Here is a 19,062-nt window from a genome sequence, read left to right as displayed (position 1 = left end):
CTACTGTCACCCCCCCCCCCCCCCATACACAATACACAGTGAATGAATAAAAAGTTGTTTACTTTCTTTTTTATGTTCATTGGTTGGCTACTTGAAATCTCACCAATATTGTAATTCCTTCATTTTTTTTAAAAAAGACATGTCCTTACTTCTTTCTTAAATTTTGTATGAAGTCAGACTATTACGTTACATAAATTGAGACAACGGGTTAATGTGTGAATTGGAAACAATGTAAGTGGATGAAGAAAGTGAAAGAAGAGGCAATAAATGAAGTGATGACAGACCTCTAATCTAAAAGAACGTTCCCATTGCTTGCCTTCCCTTTGCAGAACTTTAATTGCAGCCACAGTTCCATCAATGAGGACTCCTCTGTACACAACCCCATAACCTCCATTGCCAATCACATTTGCCTCATTAAATTTGTCTGTAGACATCTCCAGCTGCTTGTATGTAAATACTTGAACTCCTCTCAATTTTGTTTCTGGCATCCTCCCTGAACTTCCTCCATGTCCAGGCAGACATCCACCCTTTACATCTGCCCATCACATTGTCGTATAAACACAAAAAAAAATTGAGTGGTTCCATATTTGAACAGTATTTCTTATAAACAGAGTTGTCGAATTCAGGATTTAAATTTAAACGAGTTCAACTTTTACTTTCTTGGATTTCAACATCTATGCTCCATTTAAAATAGTATAACATGAATTTGAATTATTGTTACCTGGACTTAAATGGATGTCGATGGTGCTATGTGCAACGAACATACAATTGTTTTTGTTGATGACACTTTTTGAACTATTATTAGTCCCATTGTGTTTGGCGGATTGTATGCGCTTAAGCATGACAATGAGAAGAGATATTGCGATAAGCAGGATTATAATTATGATTGGAACGATAATCAAGAGAACGGATGTAGAAGGGAGTATGTCATTGTGCTGGTGGTTTTTATGACTTTGAGATTCAGAGTGATGATGGCTTTCGCTATAGTTATCCTCCATGATCACAGAGAGAACGAAATCGAGGAAGACAGAAAATGGAGTTTTTTTTTTGAGGAAAGAATTATGAGGTTGCAATATGAGAATATGGAATTTGTTTTTTAGGATTTGTAGATTTCACTTAGAGCCACATGATGAAGATGATTGCTTGAAATTTTGCCTTGATAGGAGGTCATATTGCCCTACATACATACAATGGCCACATTCACTCACATATAAATGTTTTTTCTCTACTTCATTCTGTCCCTTCTTTTGTTATTATATAGAGGTCTAGTCTCTGTCTTGCTTTCACAGAAACAACTTTTTTGGAACGTCTAGCACCCAATTTCAATTCACTTTTAGGTCTCAAATTATTAGTAGCTCATAAATCAACTTGCTGTCTGCCCATATTTTATCATCTCCTTTGTACAATCATTGAGAACCGTGGTAAAAATAGTCGTAATCTATCTATCCACCCTTTTATCTCTGTTAGTCAAATCTAAATTGGTCGAGCTAGTAAATTCTGGACCTGAGGAAAAAAAAAATGAAATGTATAAATTGACATGTACTAGAATTGCATGTTGACTGGGGAATACTTAAAAAATTATGAAAATCTACGGGATCCGGAATTAGTGTTCATTTTGAGGTCAAAATATGCCCTGAATTTCAGGGCAAACTTATTGGGGATCTACACAGGACCTCTCTCTATACTAGTCTCTATATTTCATATTTAGTGAATTAGCTGCAATTCTATAACCTAATGTTTACTCCTATTTGTGTACAGCTAAGTAATTGCATGTGACATTTCAACGAGAAGAGTTGCTCTATAATTTAAGCAAGAGGGAAATATTTACCCGCATCCTAATATTTGCATCGAACTATATAATTTTAAGCGTCATGACACCTAACCATCTTGACCATGAAAGGTTGTAAAAATGACATGGCTTGATTTCATATTTATATTTATTTGATGTAACCATTTGGCTAATTTTTTTGTCACAAACAAAGTCAACTTCGATTAGGTTAGGTTCTACGTCAAAATAACAAATAGGAATTAACGACATGAGAAATAATCTCGTGATACATTTCATAATCTTACAGAATAGTAGAGAGTGACATTTCTTCACTCTGCTACTAGATACATATATATTATGTAACCACGTGGTTGTACATATCCCATTTGGAATATCTTTTCACTAATTAAACCAACCCTTAAACAGTGTTGTAGGAATATGCATGGAAATCCAAAACCTGTGACTTAAAAAGTAGTATCAAAGTTTTCTGGTACAAAGTTGGACATAGGTAGGCCCAAATCTTAGCTAATTCCTTCTTTTAATCAATCATCTTAACCTTCCAAATTCCTATGGACTCCAAAATTTGATATACTTTTTAAATTACTCATTAGTTGAATTTTGATGAGTCTAAATCAGTAGTTAATGAGTATTATAAAGGTACATAAGCAGGGGTGGATCTATGGGTACCCGTGGGGTGCCACGGCACCCACTGAACTCGAAAAAAACTGTATATATATGTATACATGTATAAGAAAATTATTATATATTTTCTTTGCCACCCACTAAACAATATGGTGAACAGTTCGATTGGCAGAGCAAGCGTTTTGCCACACGGGCAGCACGGGTTCAAACCTTGTTGGCAGCATTATTAATTTTTGGAAGCTTCTTTTTTTTTTTGGTCATTTTTATTAATTTGTGAAGGTTTTTTTCCCCTTCCATTCATTCTTATTTATTTACTAGTATTCTTTATTAGTTTAAATTGACTTATATTCACCATAATTAATTCTTAAGTTCTTTTAGTACTTTCTCTTTCACTAATTATTAATCTCTTGATATGAGTGTCGCGTGTTTATTCTTATCAATTAATGATTACTGAATTATGAACGTGACATGAATATTATTAAGAATTTATTTAAATAGTAGTTTTTAAAAAATATAAGTTTTAAAAATGATGACTAGATTGAAACTAAAATTTGTATTCTCTTTGTTATATATTTGCAACAACACATAAAATCAATGAAATATGAATATATTAAGTTAACACTATTAGATAGTTTATACAAGCTCAAATTTTAGTGTGAAAATTTTATTTTTTTTCCTCAAAGTTTCAGCTAATAAGGCCACTAATTCCTAAAAAGAATAAAAATTGAATTGTTTAGTTAGCTCTAATCTCATAATATCTAAAAGAAAATATTACTAACATGCATGTTTGATCGATTTGTTTATAAAAATCGAAAAAAGATAAATAACTCGATTGTAACCCAAACTTAAAGCAACCGACCCGCTTATCTTACTTGAACAATGTGGCACCCAATACCTCCAAATCCTAGATCCGTCTCTGTACATAAGACATAGGAATCTGTTGGGTTGCATGAAGGATGGGATTGGCTATCTATTCTTTAAACATAGGTTGGATAGCGATTGCGAGTTTCCGTAAACAAAATATTCTCTAAGAATAAGCTAAACAATGAACAGTGCTATTTAATAAAGGGTAAATTTTAGGAATCACATAGTTTTAATATGAAATTACAATCTATCCCTCTTTAGTTTGTAATTACATTAATCCCTTAAAAAGTAACACAAATCGGATACATATTATGTAGCTCGGATACATTAAAGAAATAAGAGATTTTAGAGGTTTTTAGAAATAGAAGGAGATATTAGAAATAAGGAAAACATAAGACGTGTATTTCAATAATTTTTCCTAAGCCTCATATGTATGGTCCAAGACATGTCCAGAGGCTAGAATGTTTCACGAGTCTCTTATATAAGGTGGATCTAAGTTGGTTCTCAAATGGGCCTAGAAGACATGTAATATAAGATGTGGCTGAATTATTCTTTGGGGATAACTCATTATTCTAAGAAGATGAACCTAAAAACTGGCTCTAAGAAAAACTTTGCCATAAATGGAATTATTGTAGTCTAAAATGATCATGTATGCCATTACTATCAATATTGTCCAAACTTCAATTGTTCTTTTCTAACTACAATCAAATGTCAAGTAGAATTCAAATCCAAAGGTAGGTGTGTACGTGAAATTACATTGGACCAGTTGTTATTGCGTCATTTATTATCCTAATGTCAATGTTTTTTTTTAACATTTTAATAAATTCAATAATTTATACAACAAAACCGTGAAAATCACCCGATAATGTTGATTTATTTATTTATTAATATAAGAAACTACTAAAATCTAATGAGAAGTAAACAATGTGTCTAGTTTGGTCAATGACCAAATTAAAGACTTCGAGACCCTCAATTTGCCGTCAAACTATTCTATTTGACATTGATCAAGATGGTATTGTGATGATACTAATTTAATAGTAATAAACAATGCCAAATAATCATCGTTAGAAAAATTCAATATCTTTGACGGAATGCTTCCACTTTTTGAATAAGCTAAATGCTTATTTTTCTGTTTTGTTCAGAGAAAAGTCTTTTATCACTTTTATTAAATTTATAAAACTAAACTGTATTTTAATCATTTTTATCAATAAAAAATAGTGAAATATCTCATAAACAAATATACTTCTAGACTTTGAACTTTCAGGAAAAATAAATTACAACTATATATAACTTGTATTCTAGTTGTGGAATCAAATTAACATAAAATAAACTCAATAACTACACAGAGATTTCTTAACATAAAAGTAATGTTTTTTTGACATGGGAAAATTATAAGAAAGGGCTTAGGAAATATCAAAATTACTTCTGACGTTTGAATTTTAACTTGGTGCCTTCCATGGCCAAACAAATTAACCTTTTGTTTGGTTGTGTTTGTACTTTGAACCAACAAAAGGAAGGTTCGTTGAGTTTTAAAAATCAAATTCTTTTGTCATAAAAACAAACAATAACATATTCATTATCCGATAAAATCGAGAGAAGATAGTGAATACACAATCTGATGTTGATAGAAAAATAACTTGATATATTTATTTTTATTTGTTTATATTAATTAATAATAATTGATACTTTATTTTTCAACAACTTAACTTCCTAATCACTTTCCCTTAACCGTGTGGGTTCCACATTTTTCATCATTTTCTTCTCTAATTCTTTTGCTGATTTCTTCAAAATACATATCTTCTACTGTTCCTCTGCTTCTTAAAAAAAAGATGGGAATTTCTTGGAGTAAAAGACATCAAAATCATCACCTCCACCACCATCCTCCGCCGCCGGTGCTGCCGCTGCCGTCTTCTTCTATTGCTCCGCCCTTTCCTTCTCTGTCTCCACCACCACTGCCACCTCCCCACCCAACCTACTCCTTACCTCCACCTTCTACAACACCTCCCCCTTCCCGAAACCCTTATCCTTTACTAACCCCTCCTCCCCCACCCAACTACCCGCCTCCTTCCAATTCGAATTACCATTTTTGTTTCAGTCAGTCCAGTTATGGTACTAGACCTGTAGTCTATCATAATCAGTATCCTCCTTATTATCATCCTCACAGTAATAACGGATGGGGTGGGTTTCGGCCTCCGCCGCCTCCTCCACCGCCGTTGCCGGCGGTGCCGTATGTGGATCACCAAAATGCGAAGAAGATTAAGAATGATGTTAATCTTCATAAGGATACTATCAGGGTTCATGTTGATGAATTCAATAAGGATTTCCATTTGGTTTCGTTTACTTTCGATGCGCTTGTTGATGGAAGGTACTTGATCATGTCTATCCTTGTACCTTTTTATATCTTTTGATTTGATTTCATCGTTCATTTTTTTTAGTTAATTATTATGCTATTGAGCTGAAGAACCTGCAATTGAAGATTAAAAGTATATTAAATTGAAAATGAGTGAGTAATCTGTAACTGATCTAATGAAGTGAGCTGGAAAAATGTTGCAAGCTTATGATTATGTTTATAAATTGGCTGTTGTTAACTTGTTTTGATGGATTATTGTGGTATCGGTTAGAATTATGATCCCTTTCATAGTAATAGCTTTTGGTTCTATTATGTGAACTTAGAATTCAGGGATAGAAGGATTGTATCATGTCGATGAGCCTGATAGTTTTGGATTGTCAGGAAAAAGTCAATTGTTAAGTATTGTTCTATGTGTTTGAAAAGAATCACATGGAATTAAAATTCCAAATCTCGCAAACCAGAATTTATTGGGTAGATCAACAATTACCATGCAAATACTTGATTACTTCTAGTGTTAGAGTTAACTATTGACTTCCTTAATGTTGTATGGGAACTTGCAGTATATGCACTTTTGGGGCTTCGTTGTATGATTGGTTTATATCCAACTGGTTATTTAAGATTTTAACTGAGGTATTAAGATGCAAATTCTTCTGTTTCTTCAATCATTGAAATGATATTGTAGTAGTTGTGGCGAGAGTACCAATTCTAAGGCTTGACAAAAGTTTAATGGAAGGTATTATGAGTTATTTGTGAGGTGACCTTTTTCATTGCTTTGTCTTATATGGAAAAAACGAGTACATTAGAATGCTTTGAAGATTTGCCCAACTCTGGAAGATAAAACTTCTTAGGTCATGGTCTCCAAACTAATAACTTATCTAATTTGATGAGCCTCATTGAGCTGAACTGATGGTCAATAATGTGTTAACAACTAGTAAGGTGTTTTATTTCCCCTTTTTCTTTTACAATCTTGGGCTATTTCCTTTGTAAATAATCCTAGGCTGACATTGACTATATTGTGCCTCTTATTAATATGTATCTCATTACTCAATATTGGGAATAGTGAATGCAGATTATCAAGCTTTCAAATTTAAAGATGGTTTTGGTGAAAGATATTGGAATCTATTACCTTACTATGCCAGCAGGGAAATAGTGTCATCTTAAATGGCTGAATCCAGCTTAAAAACCTTGTAAGCAGCACCAGGGAATGAACTAGTACATTTATATTGCTAATTGTAAATGGAAATGGATTTCTGGGAGATAGCATGTATCCCCTGAGTCTCTAGCTCCAAATAATCTTGATTTGGAACAAATCAGATGTAACATAGAAAATATTTTTGCTATTTGAAAGTTCTCTTGAACTTCAGACTATCTAAGGATATTTTGACTAGTTGGAATTCTATGCCTTATCTCAATGTGAAGTCAACAAATACCTAAATAAGTAAAATTGTTATGAAGAAATTCAACAAGAAAAAGACAAAAAAAAACTATTAGATACCAATGAGTGTGGACTGGTCTTTGATTAGTAAAACGTTAACTGTTTTTTGTTGTCAAGTTGAAATTCCGAAGTTAAACTGGTCAATGAGAAAATATCAGACCTGTATTGCATCTTGTTGGTGGCATTTAGTGCTTTCACTTAGGGTGATTTTAAGGTCTCTTCACAACCAGCTATTCTTTACCCGAATTTCATGAAGTGCAGCAAATATATTCCTTGATGAAGACTAGATTCAAAATAATACAAAAGACAATCAAATGAAAAAATAATTTCATTAGGAATCGTGGCATTTGCAATATACTTCTTTTCCTTTTGATGACCGTGGTGTTTGGGTCAGCTTTCACGCTCCTCGTCTACTTCCAGTCGATACCTGCCACCTCTCACTAGCAACAGGTACCAGGTAAGAATCACCTAGTGTTTTTTTTTGTCTTCATTGAGTTTTGAACCTGTGACCTCAAGGTTCTTAACCATTTCATTGACCACTAGGCCACATCTTGGGTGCATTTGCAATATACTTCTTGACCAACTGAGGTTATATCAACTCATTTTCTTTTCCTTAGTTTCTTTTGTTTAGGACTTATTTTATTTGGTTGGTTATTATATCAGTGAGTTGAGATGATGACCAAAGCAAGTTACACTACCGAGATGCTTAATATGGTTGGTGTGTATGTAGTAAAGAGATTATGTGAAGCTCAATCTCTCCTCCGGATGTACCATATAGCCAAGTCCCAAGAGAAACCATGAACCAAAAAAGAAGACCTTGCCCCACTCATGAGTAAATATTTCGTAGTAGCCTCATTAGACCATATATCTTTCTTGGTATATCTAGATAATAGGTAGGAGCATAAACTGAAACATTTTGGGGCTACAAAAATAGTTATTAAATCGTTAGCACCACATAAAAACATCTGATTCAATTTTGCAAGATGTACCTTCATAAAAAAAATTGTTAGATGTACTGCTTCATTGTCTAAGAAAACCACATTGTTTCCTTTTGTTTTTTAAAAGCCCTTGTTTCAGGGACAAAACCCACAAAAGATGGATGTTACCAGTAGGCAGTTCTTCTGGATCAGCCACTTCCTTAAAGATCAGATACCTGGATGGCAACATGCTCTTTGTATTTTAATTAATTATAAACTGTATATCTCTATCGGAAACAACCTCTCTACCCTGCAAAAGTAGAGATAAGGTTTGTGTACGTCCTACCCTTCCCAGACCCCACCTTGTGGGGTCACACCCGGTTTGTTATTGTTTGTTGTTTATATCTCAAAGAGGTCGTATTTGTTTTGGTTAGTAGTAACATAATTTGTTCATTATCTAAATAAAGAGCATCTATCACCAAAAGATCAATCTGATACGTTTTTTGTGTTTCTATGAGAAGCTCAATGGAATGTAGTAAGTTGTCAACATATCACGCGAAACAAATCCTTAATAAGTACTCCCTCTATCCTAATTTATATGGCACACTATTCTTTTTAGTCTGTCCCAATAAGAATACCACCTTTCTACAATTAGAAACAATTTAACTTTAAAATTCCCTAATGATTTATAGTCACACAAATGTCACAAATTTCAAGTAATTTTGTGCCTAGTAAAATGGTGTCAAATTAAATAGGACAGATGGAGTAATATTCAAGGGCTTGGCCTCGCTGACCTTTTAGTTGACTACTTTTTTGGAGTCACGAATAGCATTTCAATAGAAAAGTAGCCTTATGGCTATCTCTTTAAGGTTTATATGGTCCTGATTTTCTCTTTTTTTGTTTTCCGCTGTTCTTGATGGGGTTTCTTGCAATAGAAATGAATATATTTTTCTGTGATAAATTTATTCTGTGTGTGTACACACACACACATAGTTATATCCGAACCTGAGCTGAGTAACGTAGGTTTTTTTGGTTCCAATGATTGCTACTTCTTACTTACGTTAGTGGTGCTGGTTCTATGCTTTCCTAGGTTGGCACTCATTTGATGTTTCATGGACTAACACTTGTTATTTTGACAAAATGAAAGAATAAAATTCATTTATATTCTTTTGTTTTTTGACTGCAGTATCACCATTTTCTACTTTGCTAAGGAGGGACCCAACTGCAAATTCAATCCAGTATATCCCGAAATCAAGCCTGTTCAAATACCATTTGTAAAAGGACTGGGCCAAAAGTTTTGCCAGCCTTCTGGAACTGGAATTGACCTGGGCTTTTTTGATGTCAATGACCTATCAAAGCCTCTCCAAGGAGAAGAAATTTTCCCACTTGTTATATCAGCTGAGTCATGTCTGCCATCTACACCACTGGATGAGAAGTATGATGGGCAGTCACTGGATAAATCTCCCCATTCACAGATAACTGAAGCTGTGCTAGTGAAGAATAATGAGGATCATTTTCAGGTGAAAGTGATCAAGCAGATTTTATGGATTGAAGGAGTTCGCTATGAGCTGAGAGAGATTTATGGGATCAACAATTCAGAGGAAACTAATGTCAATGATGAGGAGTCAGGAAAAGAATGTGTAATTTGCATGACTGAGCCGAAAGACACGGCAGTTTTGCCATGTAGACATATGGTATGATCATTAATTTTGACAGTTGCCTTATTTCTTCAATATCTCAAGGTTAAGTCTAGATAATTTGGTACATATTATTCTTGCCCGTACTTTTATCTGTAGCGTGTTGAAAAAATGACATTGGATTCTACATTCGTGTAGAGCTGTTCCTCTTAAAAACAAAAGGATGAGGAAAACTTAAGGCTCTTCTCCTGATAGAGTTTACAGGTGCATACCATGGGCTATAGGTTTTAGTGGATATTGATAACATAGAAGACTTCGAGAATTCGTGGCCATTTTTGATGTCTCTGGTATTCATCAAGGCACATCCACTAATTGTTGTCTTACATCTAGTATTAAAACTTTTGTATGGAGATTATAGATGTTGCTTCAATACTTAATAACTGCAAACCGATGGATGTGGTTGCAATTTAGCAGACTTGGTACTTCCAGTAACACACTGGAATCCAGACTTCATTGGAGGTTGATATTGTGGAATAGATTGACCTCTAGAGCTGGAGTTGGGGATAAGGGCCTGAAATTTTTAGAGGGGTCTGAATGTTTTTAATCACGTTTGAGAAAATGTTACCTCTACGTTTATTTATCACTGAAAAAGCTTTAAAAGAATTTCACTACTAATACGCTAATATGTTCAGAATGGTAAATAATTCAAGGATAATAATTTGTTAAAACTTTCTTTTTTGATATATTATGTGGCATAAGTGGGAGGGAAGGATTGATAAACATTGTCCCCCCTCTTCTCTTTCAATAGAAGGAAGAGAAATTGATTTCATATTTTATGACCATTAGATATTCACAAGAAGTGGAAAGATATTTCGTGTTTTTAGAACCCAGAGGGACTGAAAGCTAGCTGCTGATTGAGTGTCCCCTGAAGCTATGAATGTAGTGTTTGAGAATGCTTTATTTTATCATTTGATCTCTCTTTGATCAGTTCCTGTGGGAACTTCTTAAATTGCCCTTATATTAAATAATAAATGAAAAAGAAGAAACATAGGAAAGCAAGAGAATGAAGTATTAAGTTATACTATCCTAGCAGGAAATTCTCTAGTTTTTTTTATAGTTGTGACCTCGTAAATTCTCATTTTTTTCCCTCTTTGATGTCCGTTAACTGTGGTGTTTCAATTTTGCAGTGTTTGTGTGGTGAGTGTGCCAAAGAACTGAGGCATCAATCAAATAAGTGCCCCATATGCCGCCAACCCATTGAGGAACTTCTGGAGATTAAGGTCAACGAAGGTAAAACTTAGATCATAAGAGTCCATTGTTTGATGACGTCGAAACTAATCTAAACATTTTTTAAGTATGATGTAAGAGGCTCTATTTCTTGTGTTTTCAACCTTGACCTATATTTTCCCTTTCTGCTTTGTAGCTGCATCATAAGCTGGGATATTGTGACAGTGGAAGGTTTGTGTTTTTGGTTGTGATTGTATAGCACAGAGATTGTATATAATACGGTGAATAATACAAAGTTTTTGTCAAGATTTTCATCTTTTTCTTAAAGGAAATTTGTAGACTAATTATGTCTTCCGTTTATTTGTTGAGTTAAATGGATTGAGGACCCCATTGTCTTTCCTCTTTTGCATTTCCCGTTTTCATATGTGATGGAGAAAAAGTAAGTGGGAATATTTGTACTGCAAGTAAAGTGGAGAAAAAGAGCACATGAAGAATCTAGGGTTTGGCTCTAGTAGGATTTTGAGAAGACAAAAGGCTGAAATGTTGTCTGAAAGTATATTTGAATGGGAACAAGTAGATTGGAAGAGGAGACAATTTTGAATGACGATAAAGCAAAAGTGTCTATGCTGATCCCAAGGTTTGAACTTTAACGCATCACTGGATCATGTTTCTCATGTTCTTGACACCAAAGGAGGAAAAAGTGTGCTTTGAACATAGTAGTAGCAAGTTTAATTCCTTTTCCACTTCCCTTTTTTTGGGGTTTTCAACTGCAGAGTCAAAGTTGGGAAAGAAAGAATATAGCTAGTGTGGGAAAAGACATTGAGAAGAACCAAAATGTAAGTTTCCTAAAGCTTTTCTTTTTTTCAATGGAAAACTACATTTTCTGAAAAAAGTTTTTGCTCTGTGTGATCTCCAAAATATAACTAGTATTGCAGTACACTATAGACTAGAGAGAAATTTTTGTTACAAGGGTGAGTGAGGAGAAAAAAATTAAAGAGGTGACAACGGCAACGGCTATGGCCTAATGGGACAGCTAGCGAAATGTAAAACATACTATTACCTTCTCTGTAGATTGTTTTAGAAAAGGAAGAGGAACTTTAAATACGACAACATACAAGTTTAGTCTCATAAAGTGAAGTCTGGAAAGAATAGAGGGTATAGTTTCGGCTCAAGGGGGAAAAGTTCAAAGCAAATAACTTCATTTGATACTACTATTCCCCTTTTCAGTTCAAATTAAGAACTTCGAATCTTTTGCAATTTCGGATATACCAACTTGAAAAGGGGTTAGGTAGTTTATTCGAAAGAAAAAAAAACTCACCATATATACACGTTGTGTCTAAATTAGTTTTTGCATATATGAATTGCTCAAATTATTCTTTTGCCTTATCCAAAGAGTATGAATATATATATATAAGGAAAACACTCAAATTTGCCTATACTATATCCTCTGTTATACTTTTGGTTATTCATTTTTATATCGTTGAAAAATCATATGACAAGTGGATTTTGTCAAAATGATTCGACGAAAATTGCCTAAATTTTTCCTCGAATTTTGACTATATGCCTTCAACTTTGAGTTCAGTTTGGGGTCTATGTCAAAATGAACTTTTTCCTAGCATAGGTAAAATTAGAGCATAAAGTATATAATCAATAATGGAAACTAAAGTTGCTCCATAGGAGAATTGATAAAGGAATAGAGATGATGATAAAGATCATATGTACTGGTGAACGAAGTGAAAAGATCGAAGAAAGGACAAGAGAAATTATACTTTTTCCATATATATTTTAATTAATTGTAGAGAATTTTCTTTTCTTTTTAAACTATATGGTTAAGCAAAATAGTGTAATAATAAAATAATATAAAATAGATTCCAGATTGATGGTGATAGAAAACCTAATCCAAAAGGATTGGCGTGAAGTTGGAACTGGCAACAGTGAGGCAAACAGGGAGGTTTGTCCCCCGACAACAGTAGACGCGTCTTCGCCACAAACATTATTGTCGAGTTCACCTGAATTTAATATTTTACATTAAAAATAATAAGTTTTATATGAGAATCAACGAAACTAATTATTTCAATTCGAGTTCATCTGAATTCAATATTTCAATTCTTTTTGACTTGTTTTTATTTCAAACTCAATTAAAAGGCGGATCCCACGAAACAAACAATCAACAGGACACAGAGCTTTCAAGTACCAAAAGTACCATCAATATTTGACGTAAAATGAGTACTTATTTTTCTTGCACATGGCTACTGTGTCAATTATTGATAGAGGAATAGCTGGCTTTTCTATTTTTAATAATAATAATTTTTGTGTGATTTGTTTTTAATTGTAAATCCAAAGGAAAGAATTGGACAGTTGGTTGTTGTCTAGTCTCTTCATTGGGGTCCTCCCTCCTTCACTTTCTTATCTGCTGTAATAATAAAATGCAATTGAACATGATTAGTACCCATATTAGCAGCTACAATAACACTCACATTATTGTGATAACAACAATATACTAATTAATAGTGCTTCCATTAAATATGGCTCAAAGAAAAGTCAAATTTGGTGGCATAAACGCTATATTGAGTAATAATTGAAAAGTGAAAAACAAAAATATAAAGTTAAGAATCAATGGTTCCTTATCGAAAGGTTCTTTATTTTCATGGCTCAAATTAAAAGTATTGATTATTTGTAATCTCTAATTACTATAGAAGTTAACCATGAGACAAACTTAATGGAAGTAGTTATCTGCAATTAATAGGAATTTGTGCGTTAAATCTTTTTTTTTTTTTGGTTTTTCATCCCATTTGATCTTTCTATTGGGGTTTTAACTAAATTCAGATTCACGCTTCCTAACAAAAATGACTTCATTTTCAGGAAAACTCAAATTCGAAACTATCTGAGTAAAATAATTAAATACTTCTCACTTCATCGCAACAACAATGATCGGTACATTTTGTTTTTTTTGCTAGCAAGGGAATCGATTCCAGATATTTTCTCTGTGCTATTGATGTAAAGTGAAACAAACACATCTGAAACCAGAGGAAGACCTTTTCGTCCTTATATTTTGTGATTGATTGGACAAATAAATTTTGGATCTAATATTATTGGATTTTAGATTTTAAGTTACTAACTTTCAAATTAATAACTTATACTCTTTTCATCCACTTTTAATTGTTATGTTGTGTTTTTCGAAAGTTAATTTGATTAATTTTCAATGTTAAATTATTTTACATTAATTTGATATTTTAAACTAGAAATTTAGATATTTAAAAACTATACGAAAAGTACTATAAATTGTAATTTTTTGCATATCAATATGATGAAAAAATACATCATAAAATGTTAATCAAATTTCTTATAGTTTGACTCTAAAAAAGAAAACCATAATAATTAAAAGTGGACATAGAGAGTAATATTCCAAATTTTAAAGTAAATACATATTTTAAGTAATTTAAGATATATACATATTGATTCTTTAGCTCAACACTCGATTGATTGTGCACATATAATTTTAGAAAAAACACTAAAAGAAAAATTAACATGAAAGTCAAATATAAGCAAACTATCAAAATTTTCTTTTTTTTCTTTTAATATGTAGTGATAAAAATTACACCTTTAAATAATGAGCTGCTTTAGCCAATATAGCTCTACTATCTTTTACGACAAAAAAAAAAGAAGAAAAAATAATGGTGACTGTACTAACAAACTATCTTTATTATTTTTTATTTTATTAAAGATAAATCAGAATGTTAAACTTACAAGTTTAGTACTCTTTTATCCTTTTGTGCACTTAGACAATAAATCACCTTTCTCTAAATGTAGTAATTTATCACTCATGTAGTACTATATTATTTTGACATTCCCTTTTGGAACCATTCCAATAAATTTAACCTTTTCCTAACATGGAAAACTTTATTCCTTCCTAATATTCAAATATTCAAACCAAATTATTTTAATACTTCATGGGTCCTAGGAAAAATGATAGAACTTGAGTATGAAGTAAATATACCTAAATTTGCTTGCATGAATTGTATATTGATTATTCAAAAAATAAAAAACAAAATCTACTGAACAGAGAAAATAATTCCAAATAGTACTCCACACCTAATTCTTTGCTTGTTTGAACAACCTGGAGGAACTGCTTTTAATAATTTTATGAAAATAATTGATCAACTCTATTGACTACTTTGACTAGTTGATGGCATAATATTCTTGAGTGCTAATATTTGGTAAATTCTACGGCAGAATTTATTAACCAATTTCATTTTAGTCAAATCATTAATTAACATTTAAGGTTAACAGAGACTTTTTTATCATTATTTTTTTATACTGGTAGTAGGCAAATCCAAATTTAGAGATAAAATATTTTCTATCAAAAATAATTTTATATCAGACTTGATTGTAGACATCTAATTAAGATGAAATAATATTTATCACTTCACCTCAATCGATACGTAACAAAGACAGGTCTATATATATTAATAGGACGAACCATTATGGTACCTAAACCATTTTCTTATCATGCTTTAAAAGTCAAATCGTCCTCTAAAAACATGGCATTGCACATGTTTAAGTTGTTGGATGTCAAATTTGTTATTGCTATAAATTTTTAAAATACTTAGTTGTTTAATTGTAGAAGTAATTTAATATTGAGTTTGATTTCAGAAAATATTTAGTTTCTTAATTTTGGAGATAGTATATCACTTTGTTTATGCAGCTACATAAAATCGTATGATTAATAAATTTTAAAAGACAAATTTCATTGATATTTTCTATCTTTATTGCTTGTATCTTTCTAACAAATTTACTGTTCTTCTATCGGAAGATTGTATAAAATAGCAAACTATTAATTCAAATTAAATGTTATAATCATAGTTTGATTTAATTGTAACCCGTAGCAAACAGTTGTCATTCGCCTCTCTCCCTAGGTTTCTCGCTCGCCACTCTTGCCAATCTCTCCCTCGCCTCTCTCTCTTTTATACAAACACAAATGTATAAAATGCGTTTGTGTTTGTATAAAGCGAGAAAAAACTGTATATACAAATATGAATACATATATTTTCGTTCTATACACTTATAATTATACAAATTCAAATCTTCCCATGCCCAGTTCTCTTTTGCCTTTCTCTATTTCTCGATTTCTACAAACACAGATTATACAAATTACAATGTATAATTTGTGTTGTATAAAGCTAGAGAGAGATTTGATATACAAATGTTTTATTTCGATTCAATTGTATACAAATTCAAATTTTATGCAGATATACAAACACATAAAATTGAAACGAGAGGCTGCCAGCGATTTATACAAATGGTCTGCCAGCAAAATTATACAAATCAGAAACTCCTGCTAGTGAGTTATACAATCTGATGCTCCATAGGTAACATAAAATTTGTTATGAAGCGCAATTATACAAACTATAGCTATAACTTATTCTTTTTGATGTGTTTAAAAAAATAAATCTCTTACCGGCTTACGATAGAGTCTCTTTTTATGTTAATTATTTATCACACGAAAAATATGACAACTTAATCGGCGGCGTAGACTTGTATTTCGTTGTTGCCGACGTCTAACACATTTTGTAACGTTAGGCGATATACAATTTTGTCTCTCCTTTTTATACCAACCATTCTTTTTTTCTTTTTTTTTTAATTACTCTCCCGAGGAGCTCCCACCCCTTTTGCTCCCTTGGTGACTCGAATTCGCAACCTTCAGGTTGAAAGTGAGGGGTGCTTACCATCCGAGCAAATCCCTCTCGTCTATACCAACCATTCTTGGTTTACATTATTTCACTAAAGTAGTGACGATAGAGAAATTTCAGATCAAATTATTAATTGAAGATATTTGTTCAATTTTGTGTTAAGAACATTTTTCATTTTTTTGAAAGTAAAATAATGATATATTTATTTACGAGAAAAAATCATATTTGATGTATTAAGTAATAATAGGAGTAAACTATTGGTGATAGGAGTATTTTTGGATAAAATTATTGATAAAAGAGTATTTTAACATCAAATTATTAAATGATGATATTTTGTTTAATTATGCATCGTTAAAGATTATTTTGAGTTTTTGAGTTCAAAGGCGAAACTATAATTAATAGATTATACATACAAAAATGTTGAAAGTGGGTATCAAACCCACATATCTCGCAAGAAACAAAAATTTTGCATCCTCTTTTCTACCTTTGGACCATTTGTTTGGTTTTTTATATGGATTCAGACTGTAATAATTATAGTATAAGTTTATTAGAATGTTTAATGCAAATATGAATTTATATAAAAATTACTAGATTCGTGTGAACTCGATATTGTACTATAACTTCATTATCTACTAATAATTCCTTCTTTTCTTATGCTTATTTTGCTTTAAATTAAATATATAGAACTATCATGCTCTTAATTATGGTGTACAGATACACAAGTGACTTAGTTATAACCAAATTGGAAATTATTATGATGCCTCAAAATATTGGTTATGAGACCATCCTTTCTGTCACCCTTCTTTTGTTTGTCTATAATTAAGGCATAAGCTAATATTCCATGTATAAAATATTACAAATTGCCTTCATAATTATATTTTTGAAAGGGAAGTTAATTAGTTGAATCCATAGTGCTAACGCTTTTGAGCATTTGTCACAACGCATATTTAATCCACTTTTTACTTTCCAATCGATAATATTTTTTGGAATATGTTAGCGCTGCGAGCCAATATTTTTAGCAAATTTTAAATTAAAAAAATAAAAAGAAGAGAGAAGATGCAATAGGGATATAGAAGATAATTTACCGGTATGTTTTTTTAGCTCATCATTAGCTTTTCGATTTAGGATATGCCAATAATGTTACTTTAAAATGATAATATTTGTTCTTGCATAACCAAGATAAAAATTCATTATTACTAATCTTATAAATTATGCCTATATTATGGTGCATGTTTAACATATATTTACATACACACGGATATATAAAAAATATTAAGTTTAGATAAATCGGTGCTGCGACGCTGCATTCAGTTATGTTCCTAAGTCAAGGAGTTTGAATTTTATGTCAAAAATGAATAACAAAAATATAAATTAGAAGGCCGATTATATCAAAGAAAGAATTAATCTCAAGTTAACGGTTAATTCAAACTATGTGTAGAAAATAAATTTTATAATAACAACAAGACGACAAACTAAACTATATCTTTTCATGATTGTTTGATCCATTAACCGCTCAAGACATATCAATATTATGTTATTCTCTTCATTTCAATTTAAGTATCTTAATTAGTTTAATTTTACACCAATTTAAAAAATAAATAAAAACTTTATATTCATAATCTCAAAAAAAATAATATGTAAATTTTAAATTTATCGCGTAGAATATTGAAATAGAAAAATCATATATCTCAATATTAGGGATGTGCAAAAACCGAACCAAAAAAAGTGTTATTGGTTTATTGCTATTGGGTTATTGGGTTAACAGGTTTTTAATAGCTTTATAAAAAAATTATCTGATTCGATTCAGTGTTGATTTTTAATATTGGATTATTGGATAAACCGATAACTCATTAAGACTATAGTAATTTACTACTTTTACCTATATATAAATACTAAATATTGATCTCAATATCTTACTAGTTATGTCTTTGTCATTGAGCCTTCAATTAATACTTCACTGTGACTTTGAGTTCACAACTCCACATTATACAAACCGTCAAAACTCAAAACCTAAAATAAGAACCTTATTCCTCTTAATTTCTCTTTGTGTTACAAATGTATATATAGTTCTTTTCATGTTTGTTATTATTGCTTCTATTTTTATGATCATGTATGAGTTACATTATTGTCTTGTCATGAAAAATTTATTAGAAAAGTCATATATTTATTTGATAAACATTTTCTTATTGTTTAATCCGAAAAACCGAACCGTTAAAAATCAAAACCGATTAATCGAAAACCGATAAAAAGTATCTTATTGATTTGATTATTGATTTAGTGTATTTCTAAATTGAAAACTAATAACTCAAACTGATAATACATAAAGCCGAATCGAACCGACCGATGATAAAGAAGATTTCCTAAATCACGATTTTTGGTATAGCAAATTAAAAACCGTTTTACAAACCAGCCAATTGTTTGAAAAAGCACAAATTCAATAAAGAAAGATTTTTATGGTTTTTGGGTTAAGTGTCCAAGTGAGTGGGTAGTTCTTTTTTGGCACCATTATATTCAAACTTTCTTTAATTTTTG

The 19,062-nt window shown here is 31.6% G+C and overlaps 2 protein-coding genes across 2 annotated transcripts in view; one reads left to right on the top strand and one right to left on the bottom strand.

The window, feature by feature from the left end:
* LOC102585340 (serine/threonine-protein kinase CDL1) overlaps positions 1-1,322 on the bottom strand; it is a 3,635-nt gene extending 2,313 nt beyond the window's left edge. Inside the window, exons 1-2 of the mRNA XM_006361805.2 lie at positions 722-1,322; positions 285-535 (exon numbers count right to left, since the gene is read on the bottom strand). Of these exons, the coding sequence (XP_006361867.1) occupies positions 285-535; positions 722-998 (528 nt within the window). The 5' untranslated portion in view covers positions 999-1,322. The remainder of the gene's footprint in view (positions 1-284; positions 536-721) is intronic.
* Positions 1,323-5,002: 3,680 nt separating this feature from the next.
* On the top strand, positions 5,003-11,249 carry LOC102585008 (probable E3 ubiquitin-protein ligase LUL4). The gene is made up of 4 exons (XM_006361804.2): positions 5,003-5,639; positions 9,163-9,670; positions 10,801-10,903; positions 11,037-11,249. The coding sequence occupies exons 1-4, from the start codon at positions 5,104-5,106 to the stop codon at positions 11,045-11,047; spliced, it is 1,158 nt and encodes a 385-aa protein (XP_006361866.1). The 5' UTR covers positions 5,003-5,103; the 3' UTR covers positions 11,048-11,249.
* Positions 11,250-19,062: the final 7,813 nt, after the last annotated feature.

This window comes from Solanum tuberosum, unplaced genomic scaffold, assembly GCF_000226075.1.
Source record: "Solanum tuberosum cultivar DM 1-3 516 R44 unplaced genomic scaffold, SolTub_3.0 scf00363, whole genome shotgun sequence".
In the NCBI taxonomy this organism is placed as follows: Eukaryota; Viridiplantae; Streptophyta; class Magnoliopsida; order Solanales; family Solanaceae; genus Solanum; species Solanum tuberosum.
This window is presented reverse-complemented; position numbering and strand designations above follow the sequence as displayed.

Excerpts from the sequence above, each read along its gene's own strand:
- LOC102585008 (XM_006361804.2), top strand. The coding sequence starts at position 5,104 with ATGGGAATTTCTTGGAGTAAAAGACATCAAAATCATCACCTCCACCAC. Across the intron at positions 5,640-9,162 it reads GATGCGCTTGTTGATGGAAG|TATCACCATTTTCTACTTTG; the intron begins GTACTTGATCAT and ends TTTTGACTGCAG. Across the intron at positions 9,671-10,800 it reads TTTTGCCATGTAGACATATG|TGTTTGTGTGGTGAGTGTGC; the intron begins GTATGATCATTA and ends TCAATTTTGCAG.